General features: G+C 34.6%; 3 protein-coding genes across 8 annotated transcripts; 2 read left to right on the forward strand and 1 right to left on the reverse strand.

Annotated features, from left to right (window-relative positions):
* Positions 1 to 821: 821 nt before the first annotated feature.
* Positions 822 to 3,431, forward strand: LOC112290718 (heme oxygenase 1, chloroplastic). The gene is made up of 5 exons (XM_024537338.3): positions 822 to 1,125; positions 1,537 to 2,052; positions 2,175 to 2,398; positions 2,739 to 2,846; positions 3,068 to 3,431. Exons 2-5 carry the CDS (start codon positions 1,551 to 1,553, stop codon positions 3,164 to 3,166), a joined length of 933 nt encoding a protein of 310 aa, XP_024393106.1. The 5' UTR covers positions 822 to 1,125; positions 1,537 to 1,550; the 3' UTR covers positions 3,167 to 3,431.
* Positions 3,432 to 3,966: 535 nt separating this feature from the next.
* On the reverse strand, positions 3,967 to 5,606 carry LOC112290719 (cytochrome c oxidase subunit 6a, mitochondrial). Its single transcript, XM_024537340.3, has 4 exons — positions 5,142 to 5,606; positions 4,744 to 4,853; positions 4,580 to 4,622; positions 3,967 to 4,454 (listed from the first exon to the last, which is right to left on the reverse strand). The coding sequence occupies exons 1-4, from the start codon at positions 5,272 to 5,274 to the stop codon at positions 4,423 to 4,425; spliced, it is 318 nt and encodes a 105-aa protein (XP_024393108.1). The 5' UTR covers positions 5,275 to 5,606; the 3' UTR covers positions 3,967 to 4,422.
* A 4,800-nt stretch (positions 5,607 to 10,406) lies between these two features.
* LOC112290406 (uncharacterized) lies at positions 10,407 to 21,183 on the forward strand. Of its 6 annotated transcripts, XM_090255354.1 has the most exons (5): positions 11,915 to 12,361; positions 12,761 to 14,465; positions 14,671 to 15,741; positions 15,995 to 17,808; positions 17,881 to 21,183. In XM_090255354.1, exons 2-5 carry the CDS (start codon positions 12,804 to 12,806, stop codon positions 21,035 to 21,037), a joined length of 7,704 nt encoding a protein of 2,567 aa, XP_090111480.1. In that variant the 5' UTR covers positions 11,915 to 12,361; positions 12,761 to 12,803; the 3' UTR covers positions 21,038 to 21,183. The 6 variants fall into 6 exon arrangements, with proteins under 6 accessions (XP_073394104.2, XP_024392367.2, XP_073394103.1 ...); XM_073538003.2 differs by lacking the exons at positions 14,671 to 15,741; positions 15,995 to 17,808; positions 17,881 to 21,183 and adding exons at positions 10,407 to 10,805; positions 11,455 to 11,575 and having other exon boundaries at positions 11,783 to 12,029; positions 12,761 to 13,654; XM_024536599.3 differs by lacking the exons at positions 14,671 to 15,741; positions 15,995 to 17,808; positions 17,881 to 21,183 and adding exons at positions 10,407 to 10,805; positions 11,455 to 11,575 and having other exon boundaries at positions 11,783 to 12,361; positions 12,761 to 13,229.
* The last annotated feature ends 1,818 nt before the right edge of the window (positions 21,184 to 23,001 follow it).

The raw sequence follows: 23,001 nt of genomic DNA on the forward strand, positions 1-23,001 counted from the left end.
GGAAACAGTTGCGGAGTCATGCGATAAGGAGTTGGGAATCTGGCAGCGCAAAAGCCATCGCCAAAACAGTGGGCTCTATCATGTACTTCTTTGTTTGACATGGCAAGCTGATAAAGCACTCTCACGACTTTGACTCCACCATTCAAAGCGCAAGCAAAAACACCAAAATTAATTAAAAAAGAAAAAGAAAATTTGAAATATGGGTATCAATCACAACAAGCATTGTGGAAGTGGGTGTTTTTTCGTTTTGCAAAAACAGTGAGAAGAACGGCGAAATCCGGGAGGGATTGTGGGCGGGTGGTTGTAGTCGCAGTGTCACGCCACTTTAGCGACCCGCTTGAAGAATCGACGAAATCGCAACGCCGATTGTCGTAATGAAGAAACCAATGAGAGCCATGACGCAAATCTGACGCTCTGGATTCGCAGTGGTGGCTCCGACACGGCAATGGAAAAAAAAACAGAAAGCATGGCTTAGAAGTAAGGTAGTGCGCGGCGCGGTGGAAGGAAGATGAGTAAAAAATGGAACCTTGGAATTGTATCCTCCCCACCCCCCTGCAAATGGGCTAAACTGGCTCTGATCCTGCTCTGTTGTGGGGATTGGGGGGCTGGATGAGAGAAGGAAGAAAGGAAGGCACCCACCATCCTCCAGCGTGTGCCGGAAGATGGAAGGAAGCGTGCATGTCTACGTAAGCTTATCCAACACCTCTCGTGATCTAAATCTAGACGCAGGATGGCCAGTGTGCCAACACCCTACCTCCCCACCTCCATCCCCATGCCTGCCTTAAGCGAAAATATTGTAAAATATACACACCCTCACACATGCATACTCACAGACACACAAAGAGAGAGGGAATCACGCCACCCTTACCGCATTGCAGCCTTGGCTTGATTTCTCATATCGGTGTTCCACGGAGCCCTAACCAGCTAATTGTATTGTGTGTGGAAGCGGATTTCGTTTTGCTGGGTGGGCTTGCTGTGTTGCTGTTTGTGGGGGTAGCAATTGTGGTGTAGTTGGTGTTCGTGGCGCGACGAGAGCTTCGTGCTGGTTGCAGGTTTCGTTTCGGAGGCGCGCTTGTCGTGTCCTGCTGTAGGTTTTGGAGTAAAGATTCTGGGCGACTTGAATTGGTGAGTGGTGTGTTTCATGGTAGTTTGGTGGCAGAACCGATTCCGTGGGAGTGTGAGTGTGAATCCAGGTGCTTTGCGGTGTGCAGTGGTTTGGTTTTACGTAGTGTCTTTCTAGAATCTCTCTCTCTCTCTCTCTCTCTCTCTCTCTCCCTCTTCTTTTTGTTATTGAAGTTTTGTTTGTTTGTTTGTTTGTTTGTTTTTCATGTCTGTATTGTGCTTAGTTCGGCTTGTCTTGATTCGATCGTAGGGGCCGGCAATAACCATCGCTTTAATTGATGAATTGTCTCGAGAGCCGCAGAGGGTGAGAGCGAGAGCGAGAGGAGACTCGTGGTTTTCAAGGATTTGGCAGTTTTTTATTGTTATTTTTATTTATTGATTGATTTTGTGGGCGTTTGGCGGTGTCTCAAATAGGTGTTGTTATTTGAATGATGGCCATGGCGGTGGGCGAGCTCGGGCTGAGTTTGAAGAGTGCTGCAACGCCTGTTGCTGCTGCAGCTGCAACTGCACGAGAGAAGAGCTCGGTTCAGACTGGGCCGAGCAAAGCTTCTGCTTCAGCTCATTTTCGGACTAGGATATCCCAAAAAGCAGATCATCGAAGCTCGAATTATTTTGGGAGGGTTTTAGGGTTTGGAGTTGAGGCTCCTAACACATCCACGAGCTCTTTCTCGATAAGAGCCAGCTCTGCTGCCGCTGAAAAAGCGAAGGCTCGGTATCCGGGCGAGAAGAAGGGATTTGTGGAGGAAATGCGCTTTGTGGCCATGAAGTTGCACACGAAGGATCAATCAAAGGAGGGGGAGAAGGAGGCTGATGTGCAGCCGATAGGCCAGTGGCAGCCCACAATAGAAGGATACTTGAAATTTCTAGTGGACAGCAAGGAGGTTTACGACACCATGGAGACAATTGTGCAGAAGGCCGCTCATCCTTCGTGTGAGCACATTCTCCACACCATTATCACAAAATAATTTTTTGGCTGCAGATACTAGTATTTTGACTGCATAAATACCTTACGTGTGAATATTTGACTCAAAAGAATTATTGCATGCCTGCAGATGAGCTGTTTAGGAATACTGGGCTTGAGCGATCAGAGAGGTTGGCTAAGGACCTAGAGTGGTTTGCAAGCCAAGGTCATGCAATTCCAAAAGCTGGGGTCGATGGAACCACATATGCTAAGTATCTGACTGAACTGTCTGAGACCGATGTTCCTGCCTTCATCTGCCACTTCTACAATGTTTACTTTGCTCATTCAGCTGGCGGTAAATTTATCGGAAAGAAGGTGTGTGTGTGCGTGCATTGGTATTGCAGCGAATCTTGGTCATTCGCTCAGGACGTCCTATCGTTAATGTTAATGAAACTGAACGATTTCTTCAGAAGATGTGTAGAGTCATTGATCCTTTGATTGATAGATCTTGCTCTCTTGCTAGAAACAAGTTGCTAGATCATCAATTCAACATGGTGTGTGACGAGATTTAGGAACAATTCACTAAATCGAACTCAACTTTTCAAGTTCCTTCGTTTGACCATTGTCGTAGCTCAGCTAACCATTGCTTGACCTGAAATCGACCATCGGGATTCGTTTCAGAAAATACTGAAAATTGAGCAACTTGTGTGTGCAGGTTGCAGAGATGATCTTGGATGGTAGGGAGTTGGAATTTTACAAATGGGATGGGGAGCTCTCTCAGCTCTTGGGTGCAGTGAAGGAAAACTTGAACAAAGTTGCAGAGGTTAGACAACCCCAATGCATTATTTCGGTGGAAGCTATGACCGCAAGGAGTACACAATTTTCACAATTTTAAGCTGATGCATTATTTATTACGTAGAGCTCGTGGCAAAGTGGCCTAGTGGTTGGACCATGTGCTCACAGAAATAACGTTGTTGTGTCCATCTTTTTTTCTGTTTTTTTCATTTTTTGTAATTCTTTTTTATTTTGTTTGTGTTGTTCCAGGAGTGGACACGAGATGAGAAGAACAATTGCCTAAAGGAGACAGAGAATTCTTTCAAGTACTCTGGCAAGATCTTGAGGTTGATCGCCTCCCCTCAATAAGAGCCACCCACCCAAGTACAATTATTTAATTGTTCCATATCACTTGATGGTTCTGTTTAGTGTATGATTTGAAGAAATTTCTGGCGTGAGTAGAGAAACCAAATTGAGGTAAACTGCTACGCATTAACCTCCGAACGCCCAACGGGCTTTTGACAGTTCGAAAGATTTGTTATGAATTGTGTTCAAACTTTAAATTGACATTGGAATGTGAATAACTGCTTTAAATGTTAATACAACGATGACATGCATATATTTTTCATGACTATTTCAACGTGCTCGTGTCTTTGGAACTCGAATTTAGAATCGCTGCTTCCACAAATTGATTACGGAATTGAGTTTCAGTAAAACTTTATTCTTTAATTGCTTCAAGTTCTGAAAGGATCAAGATATAGTCATGTTTCCAATTAACGTGCACCTAATTTTTGTTTCTTTACTCATGGGTGTGGATTGAATGTGTTGGTATTGTATGTTCAATTGTGAATATTGACCATTACGCTCTTGATGAATAATAAATAGACGAGGACAGTGAATGCTAGTGTATTCCGTATTGCAGATTAGTTATTTTTTGCCAGTGCAAATTAGATCATTAATCTCACATTTGAAATCTTATGCAAAATTTTCTTGATGGCCATATAGTCCAATTAGTTTTGGCACGTAATTATTTTGCATAGTATTTGAGCCATAATCTACTTGAACTAAGTGTCTTGACTTGAAAAGTAATATTTGTCAAGGAAGAAATTATTTAGAGTCCAATAAATTTTCTTAAAAGGTTTGTAAGAGTAAAACAAATACAAATAAAATTAGACGCAAAAGAAAATTCATATTTCTTTTTCTTCCATTATCGTAGTTCTGAATGTATTTTGTTAGTTACTGCATTTGTGAGATGCTAAGCAGCTACAACTAGGATGGTTCGTTACACTCCTGGATTATGACATCCATCGCCACTCCAGGTGTCTATATCTTCTCTGAATTCGAAGACATAGATGCGAGTGAATCATTCCTCTTATTAATTCTCATCATTTGAGATACTTGAGTTTAATGGACCATTGCTGTTTCCGTGCACTAATGGCAAGCATACTGCATGCCTGGAAATCCCGCTCAGTTGACAACTATATTTCCCATAGGAAGACGAGCAGTGAATGTTAGTGAATATTGGTTGATGAACTTGGTGAATCTCATCAGCGAATACAGCTACATGGAGCATGTTGGTTGGATATTTGGGTGCAGTTTGTTGGGGAGGCTTGTAGACTTAATCCTCAATCATCCGACTCGAATAATCCGTTGGGCCCTGCACGGATCTTGCCGTCATGTGTTATGACTTTGCGTAGAAACCCATTGCATTCAAACCGTTCTTGCATTTTACAGACGCTTCCATCAACCACATAAGCTGGGTCAGCAGAATGAAAGACGTACCCCAGGGAAATGCTTTGTTGCGAATGCGCAAGTAGGAGTATGCCTGTACCAAATAGAACGTGAATTAAAGAAGGATATGATTACAATGTACAATCATTAAGATGTCATAATAATCTGAATGATGATGTAAAATCGTCAGGCAAAATAAATGTTGTTGCCTGTACCGGTCTATCTTCAGGATGGTGGTGCTCTTCACCAGAGAATGTATTGAAAACCGTCCCCATACATCCCATTACAGCTGCAATTGTGATGTTCCTCCATTGGAATGTCTCCTCTGTCCATAATATCACATCAATCAGCACTCAAAGCTGAAGCCTGCGCTAGGTGATAGCCGCAACGTCACGAATCCAAAAATCTTCAGGTTACATGAAACGTGGAAAGAACAACTAAGTTCTGTTGAAAGAAACTCTTGACTGCTAGAACTTTTCCCTTGGAAAAATCCTAAAACGTACAGCTACGAAGGTAGCTCTGACAAACGAGTTCATAACACCCTTTCTTTTTAAACCACAGTTACCGGAACAAGAAATTGGAGTTTGAGGAAGAAAGCAACCAAAACTATTACCAGCATCATCAACTCCATGTCCACCCATGAACCGCTTGCCCATGCCGAAAGGCGGGTACACGGGACACCGCAAGGACGATGGATCAAACCCTCTTTCGAATGCTCCTAATCGTTGCCGCAACACACCTGCCATGGCGACCTTCCTCTACAATCCACAAGAAAAAAAAAAAAAAAAAAAAAAAAAAAAAAACTCTATCCAAGCTTCCGATCCAATTTTTTCTTACTCACTCTCTTCACAGATATTCAGTTCCATATTCATGTTGACCGAAGATTCCCACGCACATCCAGAACCGCACAGACTTCAGCAATTCCAAAGTGTCCTTTCGCTATGCAATCCATCGTCGCAAGGGAAAAGCAAATAGTGGGTTGGTGAGAAGCAAAGGAAGAAAGGGCGAAGTGGGTGCCTGGTAGATGAAGCCAAGGTAGCAGTGTGAGCAATCCAATTACTACGGTGGCCATGGAAACAATGAAAGACATGCAGGATTGAGGGAGGTATTAGTTACACCGTTAGTCCGCGAGAACGCGCGGAGCTCCGTTTCTAGCAATGGAAGCGTTGGAGGTGGGCGGCGTTGTGTGCTCCTTCTGATTCTGAAAGCTGAAGGCCAGTTTCGAGGCAGAATTTGTCGAGTCCTTGGGCTGTCGAGTCTATTGGGTGCTCATGAAGCCATATGAGGTTTTATAATTCATACTATGTATATATATATAAATATATATATATATGTAAGGAAATGATAAAGCATCCCAAATTTTTACTAAAGCAACCCATCCATTATCACAATTTTGCACATAGGTAGTACAAATCTTCTTAATCATTAAGAAAATAATCTACATTTGGATAAACAAAATCATCATTTTGGATATAATTTCCAATGGTTCTTAACAGTTCCCAATGGCTAGTAATAACATCTCTCTATTGGTCTTCTCCTACTTGCCATATAAGTATGTATGTACTTAATTTACTTTTACATGTGATTCTAGTATATACTCTTTTGTAGATTGTGTGTAATGGATAGAAGAGAGGAAATTATATATTTTATAATTTTATTGTATTTTGCAATGGAAAGTGAGGGATATATGTATGCACCACAAGAAGGATATTTTGAGAGCATAGAAGAAATGAAATGTAGTATTGATGCATTTATACACAATCAAGGCTATGGCATATACAAATAATACTCTAACGAAGATTGCATTGATTATAAGTGTGACAAAGGAGATATTTATTGTCATCACAATTGTCATACTTATAAACAAAATAGTACAAGTTGTTTGATAGGATGTTCATTTCCATTGCATCTTTGTCATTTGCGTAATAGTACTCAATGACATTTGATTCTTCAAAATACTTTTCATAACCATAGAGCTACTTCTTCTCTATTAGGCCATCTATTTACTCGCCATTTGCAACTAGTCAAAAAAATACTAACTTTATGATTGCTAGCTACAAGGATCCCACCAAAAAATGTTATTGTTGCCTTATGTAAGAGTGATACTAATAGCAAAGTCATTATTCAAACTATTTACAATGAGCAACAAAAATTACATTGCATTGCAATAGTTGAACAATCACCTATTATATGTCTTATGAAAACTTTACAAGGAATTAATCACCATTTTATTTGTCATTGTGATAAAGAAGATAAAGCTACTTGTTTATTTTTTGCACATTTTGAAAGCAAAAACAAAGCAAAAAAAGTTTAAATAAAATTGAACAAAAAAATGCAAAACCAAACTTTACTAAGAGGATGGGACCAAAGCCATACTTGACCAATACCCAAATAGCCTTCATCAATCCTATTTATACTTTGTGTAAGTATCTTAGAACTTCCTAGAATATTCTTAATGATAGGTCCTACCAAGATAATCACCGTAAGCTCTTTCTAGAATGTTCTATGGTGGATCCTACAAAGATCACCAATCTAACTCCGATTTTAGAAACTTTCAAAATATGGCTCCAATTACCTATTTCTATATGTCAATAATACGAATATCTTATTGATATCCTATTACATAGATATTTTTAATAGTAGAAATGGAATAGAAATAATTTATATCACAAGCTATAAAAATTCAAAGATACTTTTGTTTATTACTTTAGAATGGTGTTTACCTATATTAATATTCACATGAAGTTGGAAGAAAAAAACAATTTTTTTTAAAAGATTTATTTACTTATTTTTTTATCAAAATTATTTTTTATAAAATTATTTATTTATTTTTATTTTTTAACAAGAATAATACTCTATAATCATTAAATGCCTTCATTTTTTCTTTATTTTAATCATCTCCTATACAACATGTTGAAATATTTATTAAATTAATATTATATATTTTTAAAAATATAAAATAATATCAACTTATTTTTTATTGGTTTCAATTATCTTCTTTATTTTAAGCTATTTAGTGCAGATAATAATAAAATATTACAAAATTTAAAGATTATTAGTAGTAAATAAGATTTATTAATTTATATATGTGTATTCATTTACCAACTTCGATTGCATCAACTTTAGATAATAAAAAAATTTAGATTTAAATTTCTATTACTTTATCTTATTTCTCATCTTGTAATAAATAAATTCTTTTTTATTTTAGTATGCAAAAAAACCACGAAGGTTTTTTATTTCTAATTTACTTTCACTTAAAGTAGTATTGATATTATCAAAAGATCACTATGTCTTTAATAATGTATTCAATTATGTAAAAGCTTTTGTACATGGATTAAGCTTTAAATGGAAAGTAATGATTAAATTTATTTTTTAAATTATAATAGAAAATTTCTTTAAAAATTCACATTATATATTTTTAGTAGAATCTAGTATCAATTAGAAATTTCACAATTTATATAAATATTGCTCTAAAATTACAGAAACACACACACACACACACACACATATATATATATATATATATATATATATATATGTATTATTCACTAAGATTGTTTCTTAGTTTTATTGTTAGAAATTCAAATATTTTTTAGAATGGAATGAAACTTATATAAAAAAATCACAAAATATTTAAAGGTGGCACCATATTATTTATATTTTTTAGTATTAAAAAAACCAAAAAAAATAATATCAACACAATAAACCATTCCAAACTACCTCCATTCCCTCTCCACTCTCTTTCAATACCTCCCTGTTTCCATTCACAATGTCTATTCTAAGGTGAAAATAAAGAATAGGGAACATAGAACTAGAAACAAAGAACAAGAGATAAGAGATAAAAAAAAAAAAAAAAAAAAAAACAGAGAATAAAGAGAGGGTGGGAGTTTCAAGCCAAGAAATTAGGACAAAAAATAAGGGCAAGGATTAGGAATAAAAGAATTGGAGATATTGATAAGGACAAGGAATAGACTAAATCTATTATGAGATGGCAAAGAGAAGTGTGGCATTAACAACATTAGGATGCAGCAAGAAACAACTCCCTAAAGATATATATATATATATATATAAGGTCTTTATTTTATTAGTTCTAAAACTAAAATGTAGAATGCATATAAGGCGGTAATATAATTATGGAAAAAAAATTATATATATATATATATATATATATATATATATTCTTGCATTAAATCATATGCTAATTTAGAGACCTTTTATATTCCAATACCTATTTTTATCTCTATATTGCTTCAAATTTGATTATTCTTAATTTATTACAAATCCAACTTGAAAAACTTAAAGACTATTAAATTTTATATGAATTTTTTAATTGAGTATTTAGATTTTTTTAAAAGAAATTGGATGATTTAAATTATTGAAAGAATGGACTATTCTTCACTTGAACTATTGTAAGAAATTTATTCCAATTCCAAATGCAATAATTTTAAGCTTATAAAAAAAAACTTGCTTTAACAAGCTTATACTTAAAAAAATCTAAATATTATAAGACAAAATAAAGCAAATCCATAGCCTTCTAACAACAAATTTAGTACCAAATAATTAAACTTTACTTATAGAAAATTAACAAAAAAATATAACATTAAATTAAATTTAAAATAAAGATTAAAAGAAATCTAAAGATTAAGCATTTTATTTTAGATTTTAATTAGGTGAGAAAAAGAATAATTAATTAAAAAAATAAAAATAAAAGATAAAAATAAATACTTATGATAGAGGAGAACAAATATTATTTGACTAGGATTTATATAAACCACATCATAGTTATTTTATTTTACATGATTGTATTCAATTTTATTTTGTGATTTCTTGTTATTAATTCCAAAAAAAGTATTTTTTGTCATTCTAAAAAAAAATAATGTAACTATTTATTCTCATAGTTTGTTTTGCCAATATTCTACATACCTTAAATATTACTTTAAGACTATTATTATAATTGTTATTATTGTCATTGTTGTCGTTGTTGTTTTTGTTTTGTTTTGTTTTTTTTATTTTTTTTGATACTATGATATTTTTTAATTTAAAAATTTATAATAAAAATATAATATTATAATATAATTTTCTTGCAAATCAAATGACCTACAAATATTTAACACACAAGTTGATACAAATAAAGATAAGATTGATACATATTATATTCTTTTATAGCAAAGACCTTTAAACAATTTTTTTTAGGAAAAACATAAATTTTTAAATTTATGTACTCAAGAAGGTTTTTAAAGAGCTAATAATTATTATTTGTAATGTAGTTTAAGATTATCTTACAAAAAAGTATAAAAATATATAAAAAAATATGCTATTTATTTATTTAACTTAAACTCAAAAATAAAAAATTATATAGATTTGAAATTTTTGAATAGGAAATATTTTCTATTTAAATTATAGTTTATATAAATACTTTTTTTAGACAATTAAAAGTATTTATATAAACTTAAAGAGAGAAAAAATAAATAATATATATATATATATATATATATATATCACAAAATATTAAAAAATTATATTTAAATATTAAAAGTAAAAATCTAAACATTTGTACTTCTATTTTCATTTGTTTTCATAATACTAACTTAAAAAAACGCTAGAAAGGACTGTTTTCATCAACATTCTTTTATAAAAACAATTAGACTATTCAAAATCCATAAATTTTTAAGATTTCGATTCAAAAATTCAAAACCAAGTTAGACAAATAATGTGGTGTTTGATCCTTTTAGACAATGAAAGAATACTATATGCATTGGAGCCTTATATTAGATATGTATATACTATTATATGTAATAACTTCATGAACAATGTGGAAATTTCTAAATCTTCAAGATTTGTAGAAAGCACATAGTGTTTTGTTTTATGCTCATAATGCAATAAAGATACTAGAATGATGAAGAATATTAATATGATTATAGAAAGACATGCATATTGGATTGGTGTGCCGAATGCTTCTCACAGGTGTGAATGGGGGTGGAATCACCGGCTGAGCCTCACAGGGTCTTGTGGCGTTGACGGCTTCCGAGATGCCCCTCTCCTCCGCAACCCTAACCCTACTCTGCTCTGCCTTCGTCCTCCTCCGCTCCTTTGCCTTTCCCCCGCCCTCCTCATCTTCCTTCGTCTTCATTCCTCTCGTGACTCTCGCCACGCCCTTCCTTCCCCATGCCTGCAATCTAACGCATCACTGCCATCTCCACCACCACGCCACTTGCACTGGAACCCGCCCCTTCCCTCGCCTTCCGTTTCTCTGCCTGCCTGCCTCCCTCCCTCCCAGGTATGTATGTTTGCTCTTCTCACCTTTCTTCTCTTGCTCTTTCGATCTTTGTTTCTGCACAGTGCTCCCTCCTCCAGTGCGGCAATCCGGATCTCACAATTCCCATCCAAATCTGCTTTCTCATTCCATCTCATATCCATCGTCTGTTAACTCCTTTACACTCCTCCACTTGCCTGATTTCATGGCGTTCTGGGGATCTCTTTGCAGCCCCGGGTTGGTGTGCCGCATGCTTCTCAATTTTGATTGTTCCCAATTCTTAGGTCCAACTTTGCAAATTCATATTCTTAGGTCCAGTTCAAACTTAAGTTACCGTAGGCTGATCTGTTATCTCATCAGCAATTCGTTTCTAGTTAGGAGGGTCTGCATGCAATTTTTTTTAATTTTTTGCGAATGTTCCTTTTTTTTTTTATCGGGAACGAGGGTCTATCGATCTGTACCGTGTCACTTTCGTTGCTGTGGTTAACTGTATGTTTGTCAAGTACATGCCTATAGCTGTATGTTTGAAACGGAGAATATTTTTCAGAATTCGATATCCAATCACATGCATGGTTTTCAGACTGTTTGGAATGTAATATGAATTTCCGCCCTTCTTTGTGCTCTACATAGCGGCCAAAAGTTGTGTTAATTTACGTTCTGGATGACTGTGCAGTCATGGAATAGATCCCCAGGCTGCCTTTCTCATAGCAGAAGCCTTGTTCTTTGCGTGGTGGATGTGTGGCATATACGCAGGCTTATTTCGGCAAGAGTTACAAAGGAGATACCACCTCCAGGTCAATTATTTTCATACAATCTTGTTTTTAGTTCTGTGTGTAAATCGATTGTTTATGATGAATCCATGACACGTATTTTACCATCCTAATGCTTTGGGGGATGGGTAGTATATGCACAATTTCCAGGTAGTATATCCCGTTGTCAAAGAACTGAGTATGACATAAACACGGCTAGTGGCTGATTTGTATAATGTGCCATTGCTGCAGAACTGTCCATGCGAACCGTGTACCGTCCATTGCTGTTTGCACTGGTATGCACTATGTCAGGATGCAGGCACGTTTATCGGACAACGTGGTGATGCCCATGACTGTTATCAATCCTCCGCCTTAGCAACAGATTAATTTTGAAGAATCCGCAACAGCAAGCGACTCGAAGCCTGCCCAGATACAAGATACAGGCTTCATAACGATCTATATTCTGAGCTGGTGATATTGAATCTTAATCCTTTATGAGGTAGGAGCTCAGTTCAACAAGAATTGCTTATCGTGCTTGATATCCAATTCAATTGGTGCACCTTCCTCCCCATATTGATCGAAACAACTATGTAGTTTGTTTGGAATAATAGGAGAAAATCAACTTAGGTGACGGTTAAACCATTTACATCCTGAAATTTCAAGCCTTACAGGCCTCATAATTCATTGGGTTGAAAAATAGTGTTTGAATGGTTTTCTAATTACCTCAATCCCTTGTGCATTCTCTTCAAGTACCCTTTATAAGTTGGGTTAAATGACAACAAGCAACTAGTAAGCAACTAGTAAGAAACGCATCATTTGCATTTGGAATGGGTACGCCAACTCGTATTACATTTAATTTTCTTAATTTTGTGCAAGATTAGTGGTCTTACTTTACAAGAACCATTTGGGCTTAAATACATTCAATTAAGCAAGTGAACATATATATCAACATTTTGAATATTGTGAGGACAAGCCATTAGGATTATTTAAGATTGATGGTTTAGCTTTAGAAATATAAATTCAATTTGTAGGATAGAAAATTGTATGGTTTGTGGGATAATATGGTTGAAAGAGTGATTAGGATTATTTAAGATTGATGGTTTAGCTTTAGAAATATAAATTCAATTTTTAGGATAGAAAATTGTATGGTTTGTGGGATAATATGGTTGAAAGAGTGTTTGATAAGTACTTTTGAAATACCAAACAAATCTAACATATAATTTTCAACAGGTGGTGAGAAGGTGAAATTGGATCTGATTTTCATTAATTCATCATGGAATATCTTTTGGAATTATTCAAGCATCATATAATCATGATTTGGAGCTTTTTATATGGTTTTTTCATGTCAAGATTTTCAAGCACCATAGAAAAACATGACAAAATATCAAGTATGCAAGGTATTTTTGGAGATACTTGGGAAGGATCTGAAGTTTATATTGGAGCATTTGAGGTTTTATTAAACAAAAATAACTTATTGAATAAAAACCAATGTGCACATTTGTGTAAGAAAATTGGACATGTTACTAAGGTTTTTGACCACCTAATGACTTGCACCAATGGTGGATTGGAGTTTAGGCTTTTAATGAGTGAGTTGTTTTTTATACTAACTAAATCTTATTTTTTAGTTGAAAATTGTGGGAAACCAAATTGGTGTAAAGAAGCTATCCTTCAATTAAATAACAAAGAGACTTTTAGAGAATTACTTTTGGATTTGAAATGTTGTTGTGATATAGCAAGTGATATACTTTTAAAGAATTATTCTAAAAAACTTGAAGACATCTCATTTGCTACTTTTAATGTTGCAACATATGAAGAAGTAGAAGGTGATGTTAAAGTTGTACATGAGAGGTTGATTCATGCAAATGGAATAGATGATTTTGAATATTGTGGACTAGCAAAGCATCTATTAAAGAGATTAGAAGATTTACTTTATATAGATGATGAGGAATTGGATGATTTAAATCTATCATCTAACATAGAGAGTCTTCAATTCATAAATAGAATAAGTGAAGGAAGTTTTGGAGCGGTTTATGAATCAAAGTGGTTGGGAGTTTTATGTGCAATCAAAAAGATGGATGTTGCATTTAACAAGTTTTTTAAAAGAGAAGTGACCATTTTAGCCAATTTATGCCACCCCAACTTGATAACATATTATTTTGCAATGAAAGGTCATGCAAATGAAAGTGGTGAATCTTTTGAGTTAGTAGTTAAAAAAGACTATTTGTATATTGGCATGGAATTGATGCAAACAAATTTAAATGACATGTTGGAAAATACAAAGCAAACATCTTATGTTTTTCTTATTGATATTATATATCAAATTGCAAAAGGGATGTGTTACTTGCATGACATGCACATTGCACATCGTGATTTAAAACCTCAAAACATTTTGGTTAATGTCATAGAGATAAAAGTTATGAATAAGGTTATTCAACATGCTATTGTGAAAGTGATAGATTTTGGAATATCTAAGATTGAAGTTGGAAGTAATCCAGAAACCACAAAGAATGAAGTACCTTATGGTACTGTTGCATATATGGCCCCTGAGGTATTGAAAAGCAAGTTTGAAACAACAACAATGTGTCCTTTTGAAGCAGATGTTTATTCATTTGCAATAGTATGCTCTAAGATTCTTTCAAAAAGAGACCCATTTGATGGTGTTTATAAGATGGAAGCAATATTAGAAAGAATTGAAAAAGGTGAAAGACCAAAGTTACCTTCAAATTGTAATGAGTTGATTGAGCTTATCCAAGAGTGTTGGATGTTGAATCCTTTGCATCGGCCAAAGTTTGCAAATATTTGTAAAAGATTGGACTTAATAAAGAAAAAGTTTTTAGTTGGAATTGAAGTGGCAAATGCACCATATTTTGGAGAATCAAATAAGAATTGTCATCAAAGCAAAAGATTTCAGCTAATACATAATGGATTGCCATTGGTAAGACTTATACTAGAAACCAAAGTAAATATGTCTTTGATTAAATGTATTAATTATTATTTATAGTTTTTTTCTCACTCTTCTTTAAATTAATGGTGTTTACATGCCTTTGTATGAACTCAAGTTAGTAAGACTAAATTAAAATGTAATATATGTATCATTCTTATTTTTTTTGTTAATTTGTGGTTAAATTTGTTAATTGTAGGTTGAATCATCTGGAGAGGAAATATTTGGTAGAGCACAATATTTATCCCAAATTAGAAAACTATGTGCAAATAAAGTGAAGGTATTGTATCTTGTCGGAATGGGTGGAATAGGCAAGACCACAATAGCAAAGACTACATTGATTAATGTAAAAAACATGTATAATGCCTCATGCTTTGTTGAGTGCATTGAAAGTGGAGGTGATTGCTATACAACTTCTTGCAATATCTTAGAACAATTTCAAGTCAAAGAAAAACCAAAAGATGTAAAAGAAGCTCATAAAATATTAAAATCATTTTTAACTAAGAACAAAATAATTTTGGTGTTTGACAATATAAAGAATCAAAGTCAAATTGAAGATGTTGTGCCTATGGATGACATATTTGCTAGCATTGGTAGCACATTGATTGCAACAACTCGAGATTCAAATGTAATGAAGGATTGTGGCAAAGAGATTCATAAAATAAATATTGAAGAACTTGATGAAGAAACAAGTATGAAGATGTTTATTACTCATTCATGTGGCCAAGAAAGTCTACCTATTGAACTCATTGAGGTTGGCAAAAGAATTGTAAGAGCTTGTAATGGCCTACCATTGAGTCTAAAAGTTATGGGAGCATTTTTAAGAGAGAAGAAAAGGTTGAGATGTTGGGAGCGAGCTTTACAAAAGTTGAAAAGGGGAAGAAAGTTGGATGGAGATGAAAACAATAGTAACTACAAGATTTGGAAGATATTAAGAGTAAGCTTTGACAATTTGAAAGTAGAAGAAAAGAAAATGTTTTTGGACATATGTTGTTTCTTTTGTAATGATGTTTGTCCACAAGGCATGTCAAAAGGAAGAGCTTTGCGAATATGGATCAATAATCAAAAAAACATATTAGAACATGAAATAGAATTTACTTTAAATGCATTGATTTATCAATCATTGATAAAATTAGACAAAGATGGAATTATAAGAGTACATGATCAACTACGAGACATGGGTAGGAATATTGTTGAAGAAGAAATGGAGTATAAATATACAAGAATGTGGAACTTGAATATAGATCCATTTTATGGATTATCAAACAAGGTAATTTTACTAAATTATTATATAAATTACATGTAGAAAATTGATAATAATATAAATGAATCAACATTTAAAGAATAGAATTTTCAGTTTTTATATTATGTAATTTTTATTTTGTTTCTTTAGATGTATGTTGATGTAAAATTATTGTGTAAAAAAAATAATCTTCTATTGTAATTAGATTTGTATGTATATTAAGTGTATGATTAATATGAAAATTCTAATATTTTGTGTACTTAATTATGTTGATTTACAGTTGGAGGGATTATTTTACAACAACATAATTAACAATAATATTGGCAAAATAAGAAGTGCTTCTTTTTCATCACTTCAATTTTTAAGTTGTAATATTGGTGTCTTTGCACCTAAAATTGTGATAAAGATATTAACCATATTTTTTGTGTTGGTAAAGAATTCTCTTAATTTGAGATGTTTTCTACTTAACATACCATTGGAATATAAATTTAAAAAAGAAGAAGCACATAAAGCATTGCAAATGCTACATGACAAAGATGTTTGGAAAAAATTTGGGAGTTTAAATGTGTTGCAATTGAGAAATTGTTCTTTTATAGAAACACTTCCAAATTTATTTTATAAAATTACCACATTATTAGAACTTGACTTAGGAGAATGCTCAAACTTAACTATGCTACCAAATGAATTGGAGTATATGACTTCTTTAAAGATACTTAACTTACAATATTGTGAAAGGTTAAAATTATTACCAACATCAATAGGAAGTCTTATTTCTTTAAAAGATCTTAATATTGAAAATTGCCAAAGCTTGACATCATTGCCAAATGAATTGGGCAACCTCACATCTTTGACTTCCTTAAATATGAAGGGGTGCTCAAGCCTGACATCATTGCCAAATGAATTGGGCAACCTCACATCTTTGACTACCTTAAATATTAGTTGGTGCTTAAGCTTGACATCATTACCAAATGAATTGGGGAACCACTCATCTTTGACTACCTTAAATTTGGAGAGGTGCTCAAGGTTGACATCATTGCCAAATGAATTAGGCAACCTCACATCTTTGACTACCTTAAATATGAGGGGGTGCTCAAGCTTGACATCATTGCCAAATGAATTGGGCAACCTCTCATCTTTGACTACCTTAGATATTAGTTGGTGCTCAAGGTTGACATCATTGCCAAATGAATTGGATAACCTCACATCTTTGACTACCTTACATATGGAGGAGTGCTCAAGCTTGACATCATTGCCAAATGAATTAGGCAACCTCACATCTTTGACTACCTTAAATATGGAGGAGTGCTCAAGCTTGACATCATTGCCAAATGAATTGGGCAACCTCACATCTTTGACTACCTTAAATATGGGGGAGTGCTCAAGCTTGACATCATTGCCAAATGAATTAGGCAACCTCACATCTTTGACTACCTTAAATATGGAGGAGTGCTCAAGCTTGACATCATTGCCAAATGAATTAGGCAACCTCACATCTTTGACTACCTTAAATATGGAGGAGTGCTCAAGCTTGACATCATTGCCAAATGAATTAGGCAACCTCACATCTTTGACTACCTTAAATATGGAGGAGTGCTCAAGCTTGACATCATTGCCAAATGAATTGGGCAACCTCACATCTTTGACTACCTTAAATATGAGGAGGTGCTCAAGCTTGACATCATTGCCAAATGAATTGGGCAACCTCTCATCTTTGACTACCTTAGATATTAGTTGGTGCTCAAGCTTGACATCATTGCCTAATGAATTGGACAACCTCACATCTTTGACTACCTTAGATATTAGTTGGTGCTCAAGGTTGACATCATTGCCAAATGAATTGGATAACCTCACATCTTTGACTACCTTACATATGGAGGAGTGCTCAAGCTTGACATCATTGCCAAATGAATTAGGCAACCTCACATCTTTGACTACCTTAAATATGGAGGAGTGCTCAAGCTTGACATCATTGCCAAATGAATTGGGCAACCTCACATCTTTGACTACCTTAAATATGGAGGAGTGCTCAAGCTTGACATCATTGCCAAATGAATTAGGCAACCTCACATCTTTGACTACCTTAAATATGGAGGAGTGCTCAAGCTTGACATCATTGCCAAATGAATTGGGCAACCTCACATCTTTGACTACCTTAAATATGAGGAGGTGCTCAAGCTTGACATCATTGCCAAATGAATTGGGCAACCTCTCATCTTTGACTACCTTAGATATTAGTTGGTGCTCAAGCTTGACATCATTGCCTAATGAATTGGACAACCTCACATCTTTGACTACCTTAAATATGAGGGGGTGCTCAAGGTTGACATCATTGCCAAATGAATTGGGCAACCTCACATCTTTGACTACCTTAAATATGGAGGAGTGCTCAAGCTTGACATCATTGCCAAATGAATTAGGCAACCTCACATCTTTGACTACCTTAAATATGAGGGGGTGCTCAAGGTTGACATCATTGCCAAATGAATTGGGCAACCTCACATCTTTGACTACCTTAAATATGAGGAGGTGCTCAAGCTTGACATCATTGCCAAATGAATTGGGCAACCTCTCATCTTTGACTACCTTAGATATTAGTTGGTGCTCAAGCTTGACATCATTGCCAAATAAATTGGGCAACCTCACATCTTTGACTACTTTAAATCTGGAAGAGTGCTCAAGTTCAATATTTTTACCACATGAATTGGGCAACCTCACATCTTTGACTATGTTAAATATGAGGGGATGCTCAAGCTTGACATCGTTACCAAATGAATTAGGGAACTTCATATCTTTGACTACCTTGAATTTGGAGAGGTGCTCAAGCTTGACATCATTTCCAGATGAATTGGGCAACCTCACATCTTTGACTACTTCAAATATGGCAGAGGTCTCAAGTTTGACATCATTGCCAAATGAATTGGACAACCTCACATCTTTAAATATCTTTGATATGCAAAAGTACTTTAAGTTGACATCATTGCCAAATGAATTAGGCAACCTCACATCTTTGACTATCTTAAATATAGAGGAGTGTTCAAGCTTGACATCATTGCCAAATGAATTGGAAAACTTCACAACTTTGATTACCTTAAATATGAGGGGGTGCTCAAGCTTGACATCATTGCCAAATGAATTGGGCAACTTCACGTCTTTGACTACCTTAAATATGAAGGGGTGCTCAAGCTTGACATCATTGCCAAATGAATTGGGAAACCTCACCTCTTTGACTACCTTAAATTTGGAGAGGTGCTCAAGGTTGACATCATTGCCAAATGAATTAGGCAACCTCACATCTTTGACTACCTTAAATATGGAGAGGTGCTCAAGGTTGACATCATTGCCAAATGAATTGGGCAACCTCACATCTTTGACTACCTTAAACATGGAGGAATGCTCAAGGTTGACATCATTGCCAAATGAATTGGGCCACCTCACATCTTTGACTACCTTAAATATGAAGGGGTGCTCAAGCTTGACATCATTGCCAAATGAATTGGGCCACTTCACATCTTTGACTACCTTAAATATGGAGGAGTGCTCAAGCTTGACATCATTGCCAAATGAATTAGGCAACCTCATATCTTTGACTACCTTAAATATGGGGGGATGCTCAAGCTTGACATCATTGCCAAAGGAATTGGGCAACCTCACATCTTTGACTACCTTGAATATGGAGAGGTGCTCAAGTTTGTCATCATTGCCAAATGAATTGGGCAACCTCACATCTTTGACTACCTTAAATATTAGTTGGTGCTTAAGCTTGACATCATTACCAAATGAATTGGGGAACCACTCATCTTTGACTACCTTGAATATGGAGGAGTGCTCAAGGTTGATATCATTGCCAAATGAATTGGGCCACCTGACATCTTTGACTATCTTAAATATGATGGAGTGCTCAAGCTTGACATCATTGCCAAATGAATTGGGAAACCTCACCTCTTTGACTACCTTAAATTTGGAGAGGTGCTCAAGGTTGACATCATTGCCAAATGAATTAGGCAACCTCACATCTTTGACTACCTTAAATATGGAGAGGTGCTCAAGGTTGACATCATTGCCAAATGAATTGGGCAACCTCACATCTTTGACTACCTTAAATATGGAGGAATGCTCAAGGTTGACATCATTGCCAAATGAATTGGGCCACCTCACATCTTTGACTACCTTAAATATGAAGGGGTGCTCAAGCTTGACATCATTGCTAAATGAATTGGGCCACTTCACATCTTTGACTACCTTAAATATGGAGGAGTGCTCAAGCTTGACATCATTGCCAAATGAATTAGGCAACCTCATATCTTTGACTACCTTAAATATGGGGGGATGCTCAAGCTTGACATCATTGCCAAAGGAATTGGGCAACCTCACATCTTTGACTACCTTGAATATGGAGAGGTGCTCAAGTTTGTCATCATTGCCAAATGAATTGGGCAACCTCACATCTTTGACTACCTTAAATATTAGTTGGTGCTTAAGCTTGACATCATTACCAAATGAATTGGGGAACCACTCATCTTTGACTACCTTAAATTTGGAGAGGTGCTCAAGGTTGACATCATTGCCAAATGAATTAGGCAACCTCACATCTTTGACTACCTTAAATATGAGGGGGTGCTCAAGCTTGACATCATTGCCAAATGAATTGGGCAACCTCTCATCTTTGACATCATTGCCAAATGAATTGGGCAACCTCTCATCTTTGACTACCTTAGATATTAGTTGGTGCTCAAGGTTGACATCATTGCCAAATGAATTGGGCAACCTCACATCTTTGACTACCTTAAATATTAGTTGGTGCTTAAGCTTGACATCATTACCAAATGAATTAGGCAACTTCACATCTTTGACTACCTTAAATATTTGTTGGTGCTCAAGGTTGACATCATTGCCAAATGAATTAGGCAACCTCACATCTTTGACTACCTTAAATATGAGGAGGTGCTCAAGCTTGACATCATTGCCAAATGAATTGGGCAACCTCTCATCTTTGACTACCTTAGATATTAGTTGGTGCTCAAGCTTGACATCATTGCCTAATGAATTGGACAACCTCACATCTTTGACTACCTTAAATATGAGGGGGTACTCAAGGTTGACATCATTGCCAAATGAATTGGGCAACCTCACATCTTTGACTACCTTAAATATGAGGAGGTGCTCAAGCTTGACATCATTGCCAAATGAATTGGGCAACCTCTCATCTTTGACTACCTTAGATATTAGTTGGTGCTCAAGCTTGACATCATTGCCAAATAAATTGGGGAACCACTCATCTTTGACTACCTTGAATATGGAGGTTTATATCTCCAATCATTTTTAATCATAAAATTAATAATAATTAATAATAATTTTTAATAAATAAAATTAAACATAGAAAATGATAAATTATTTTGTTAGAAGCTATTATGAAATTGTTTGAAATTAGAAATTCATTTCTAAGTAATAATCTAATTATCTATCTATCTATCTATCTATATATATATATATATATATATTTATATTTATTTGTATGTTATAAATTTTATTTCATTTAAAATTTTAATATATATTTTTTTAATGTTATATATATAAGGAGTAGAAAAATAAATAGTTTGTAGAAAATGATAATTTTAAAAAGAATAAGAAGAAATCTATTTGATAAAATGATAATCCAATTTCCATATTGTATTTTAGATTTAGAAAATAAAATTAAAACTATAATAAATAAATAAATAAATAAAAACACGATCTTCATGAAAAATGAATTAAATAAATATTAATAAAAAAAGAAAATAAACAAGAAAACAAGACCTTATTGCATAAGAAATATTCAAAAATAATAGTATTTTTTAATAACTAAAGTATTGAAAACTTTCTACATTGTATAATTTGACTCCAATAAAATATAGCTAAATTCTCTCATCTTCATAAAGACATATATATATATATATATATATATATTTGTTACTTTATAAGTTGATTATAATTTTTAATTGTTTTAATTTTTTAATTTTTTTGCTGCCAAGATAAACCTTGTGGTGCACTTGAAATGTAGATTACCAACTTCTTTGGTGCTATTTTACAATCTTGGATACAACATGCAATCTTTTTGTAGTTTAAAATCCTTATAAACTAGTCAAATTAAATTTAGTGGAGATTTTTCCAACTACAATTCTTTGCTCCCTGTTATTCACTGCAAACTGAAAGAACTACTGAATATTCACCAATACGTTGAGGTCATCAACAGCTCGGACAACTTCAAGAATTGTGAAATCACCGATAGGCTCAAAGAGGTCGTTATTGACTAATATTAATTGAGCTTCAGCACCTTGATGGCAACTAAGGAATCATGAACTTGAAGAGTTTTGGAAGCAACATGAATTAGGGAGACATTAACAGTGGAATTTAAGACCAAAATCAATTGATGATGAGCTCATTATCAAGCTCGATTGTCAGCCTTGAATCTGATCTCCGTTGTAATGATTTTTGCTTTGCTAACGCTTGCTTTTGTTAATGTGATTAGAATCTACAAAACTTAGTGGTGGATTTAAGTTCATGGCAATAACGATTACCTCAACCTTTAGAATACACCAAGGCATTTCTTTAGCACATTCAGATCACTTGTATAGTAAAAAATTCTTCACTCATTGTTACTATTGTCTGATCTACTTTTTCTGTGCTTGCCAAAGAGTTGTTTTTTTTCTCTTGCATGATTAAATTGCTTTCCATCAAGTGTCAAGATTGTAGGATGCAATACTACCAAAAATACTTACACTTTCTAAGACCTAAATGGTACACAGTGATGTCTTTAATTATATAACGTTTTTGTGCCTAGTCCAGACAATATGATATCTAGATACCGAGTTGTGGTAGTTTTATTGTCGATGGATTGCCAATGCTAGTAACAAAGAAGACGATTGTCACTGCATAGATTACAATCCTACCTATTAGTCAACCTTCAAGGAATAGAAAGCTTTTAATCAAGTTGTTGGTTGCCGCTTTATTGCCCCGTAACAAACATGGAGCTTGTCAAGTAGCCCTTTCATCAAGAAATCTTAGTTGTTCTAGGAATTTTGATGCGGCACAATTAGAACTTGATGGATTCCTTCCATGTATGCTTGATATGTCATACAACAGATTGTTCTAGGTTGGACCAATTCCCATGTTTTGCAAGTTGATTGCTAGTTGTATCAAATCATGACAAATTTAATTTCTTGAAATTGATGATTTCAACAGTCAGGTACTTAGTGAGTAATTGTCATGGATGCTATCTTAAAGAAAAATCTGAAAAAGAGAGAAAATGTT

This window comes from Physcomitrium patens, chromosome 13 (assembly GCF_059467195.1).
Source record: "Physcomitrium patens ecotype Gransden chromosome 13, ASM5946719v1, whole genome shotgun sequence".
In the NCBI taxonomy this organism is placed as follows: Eukaryota; Viridiplantae; Streptophyta; class Bryopsida; order Funariales; family Funariaceae; genus Physcomitrium; species Physcomitrium patens.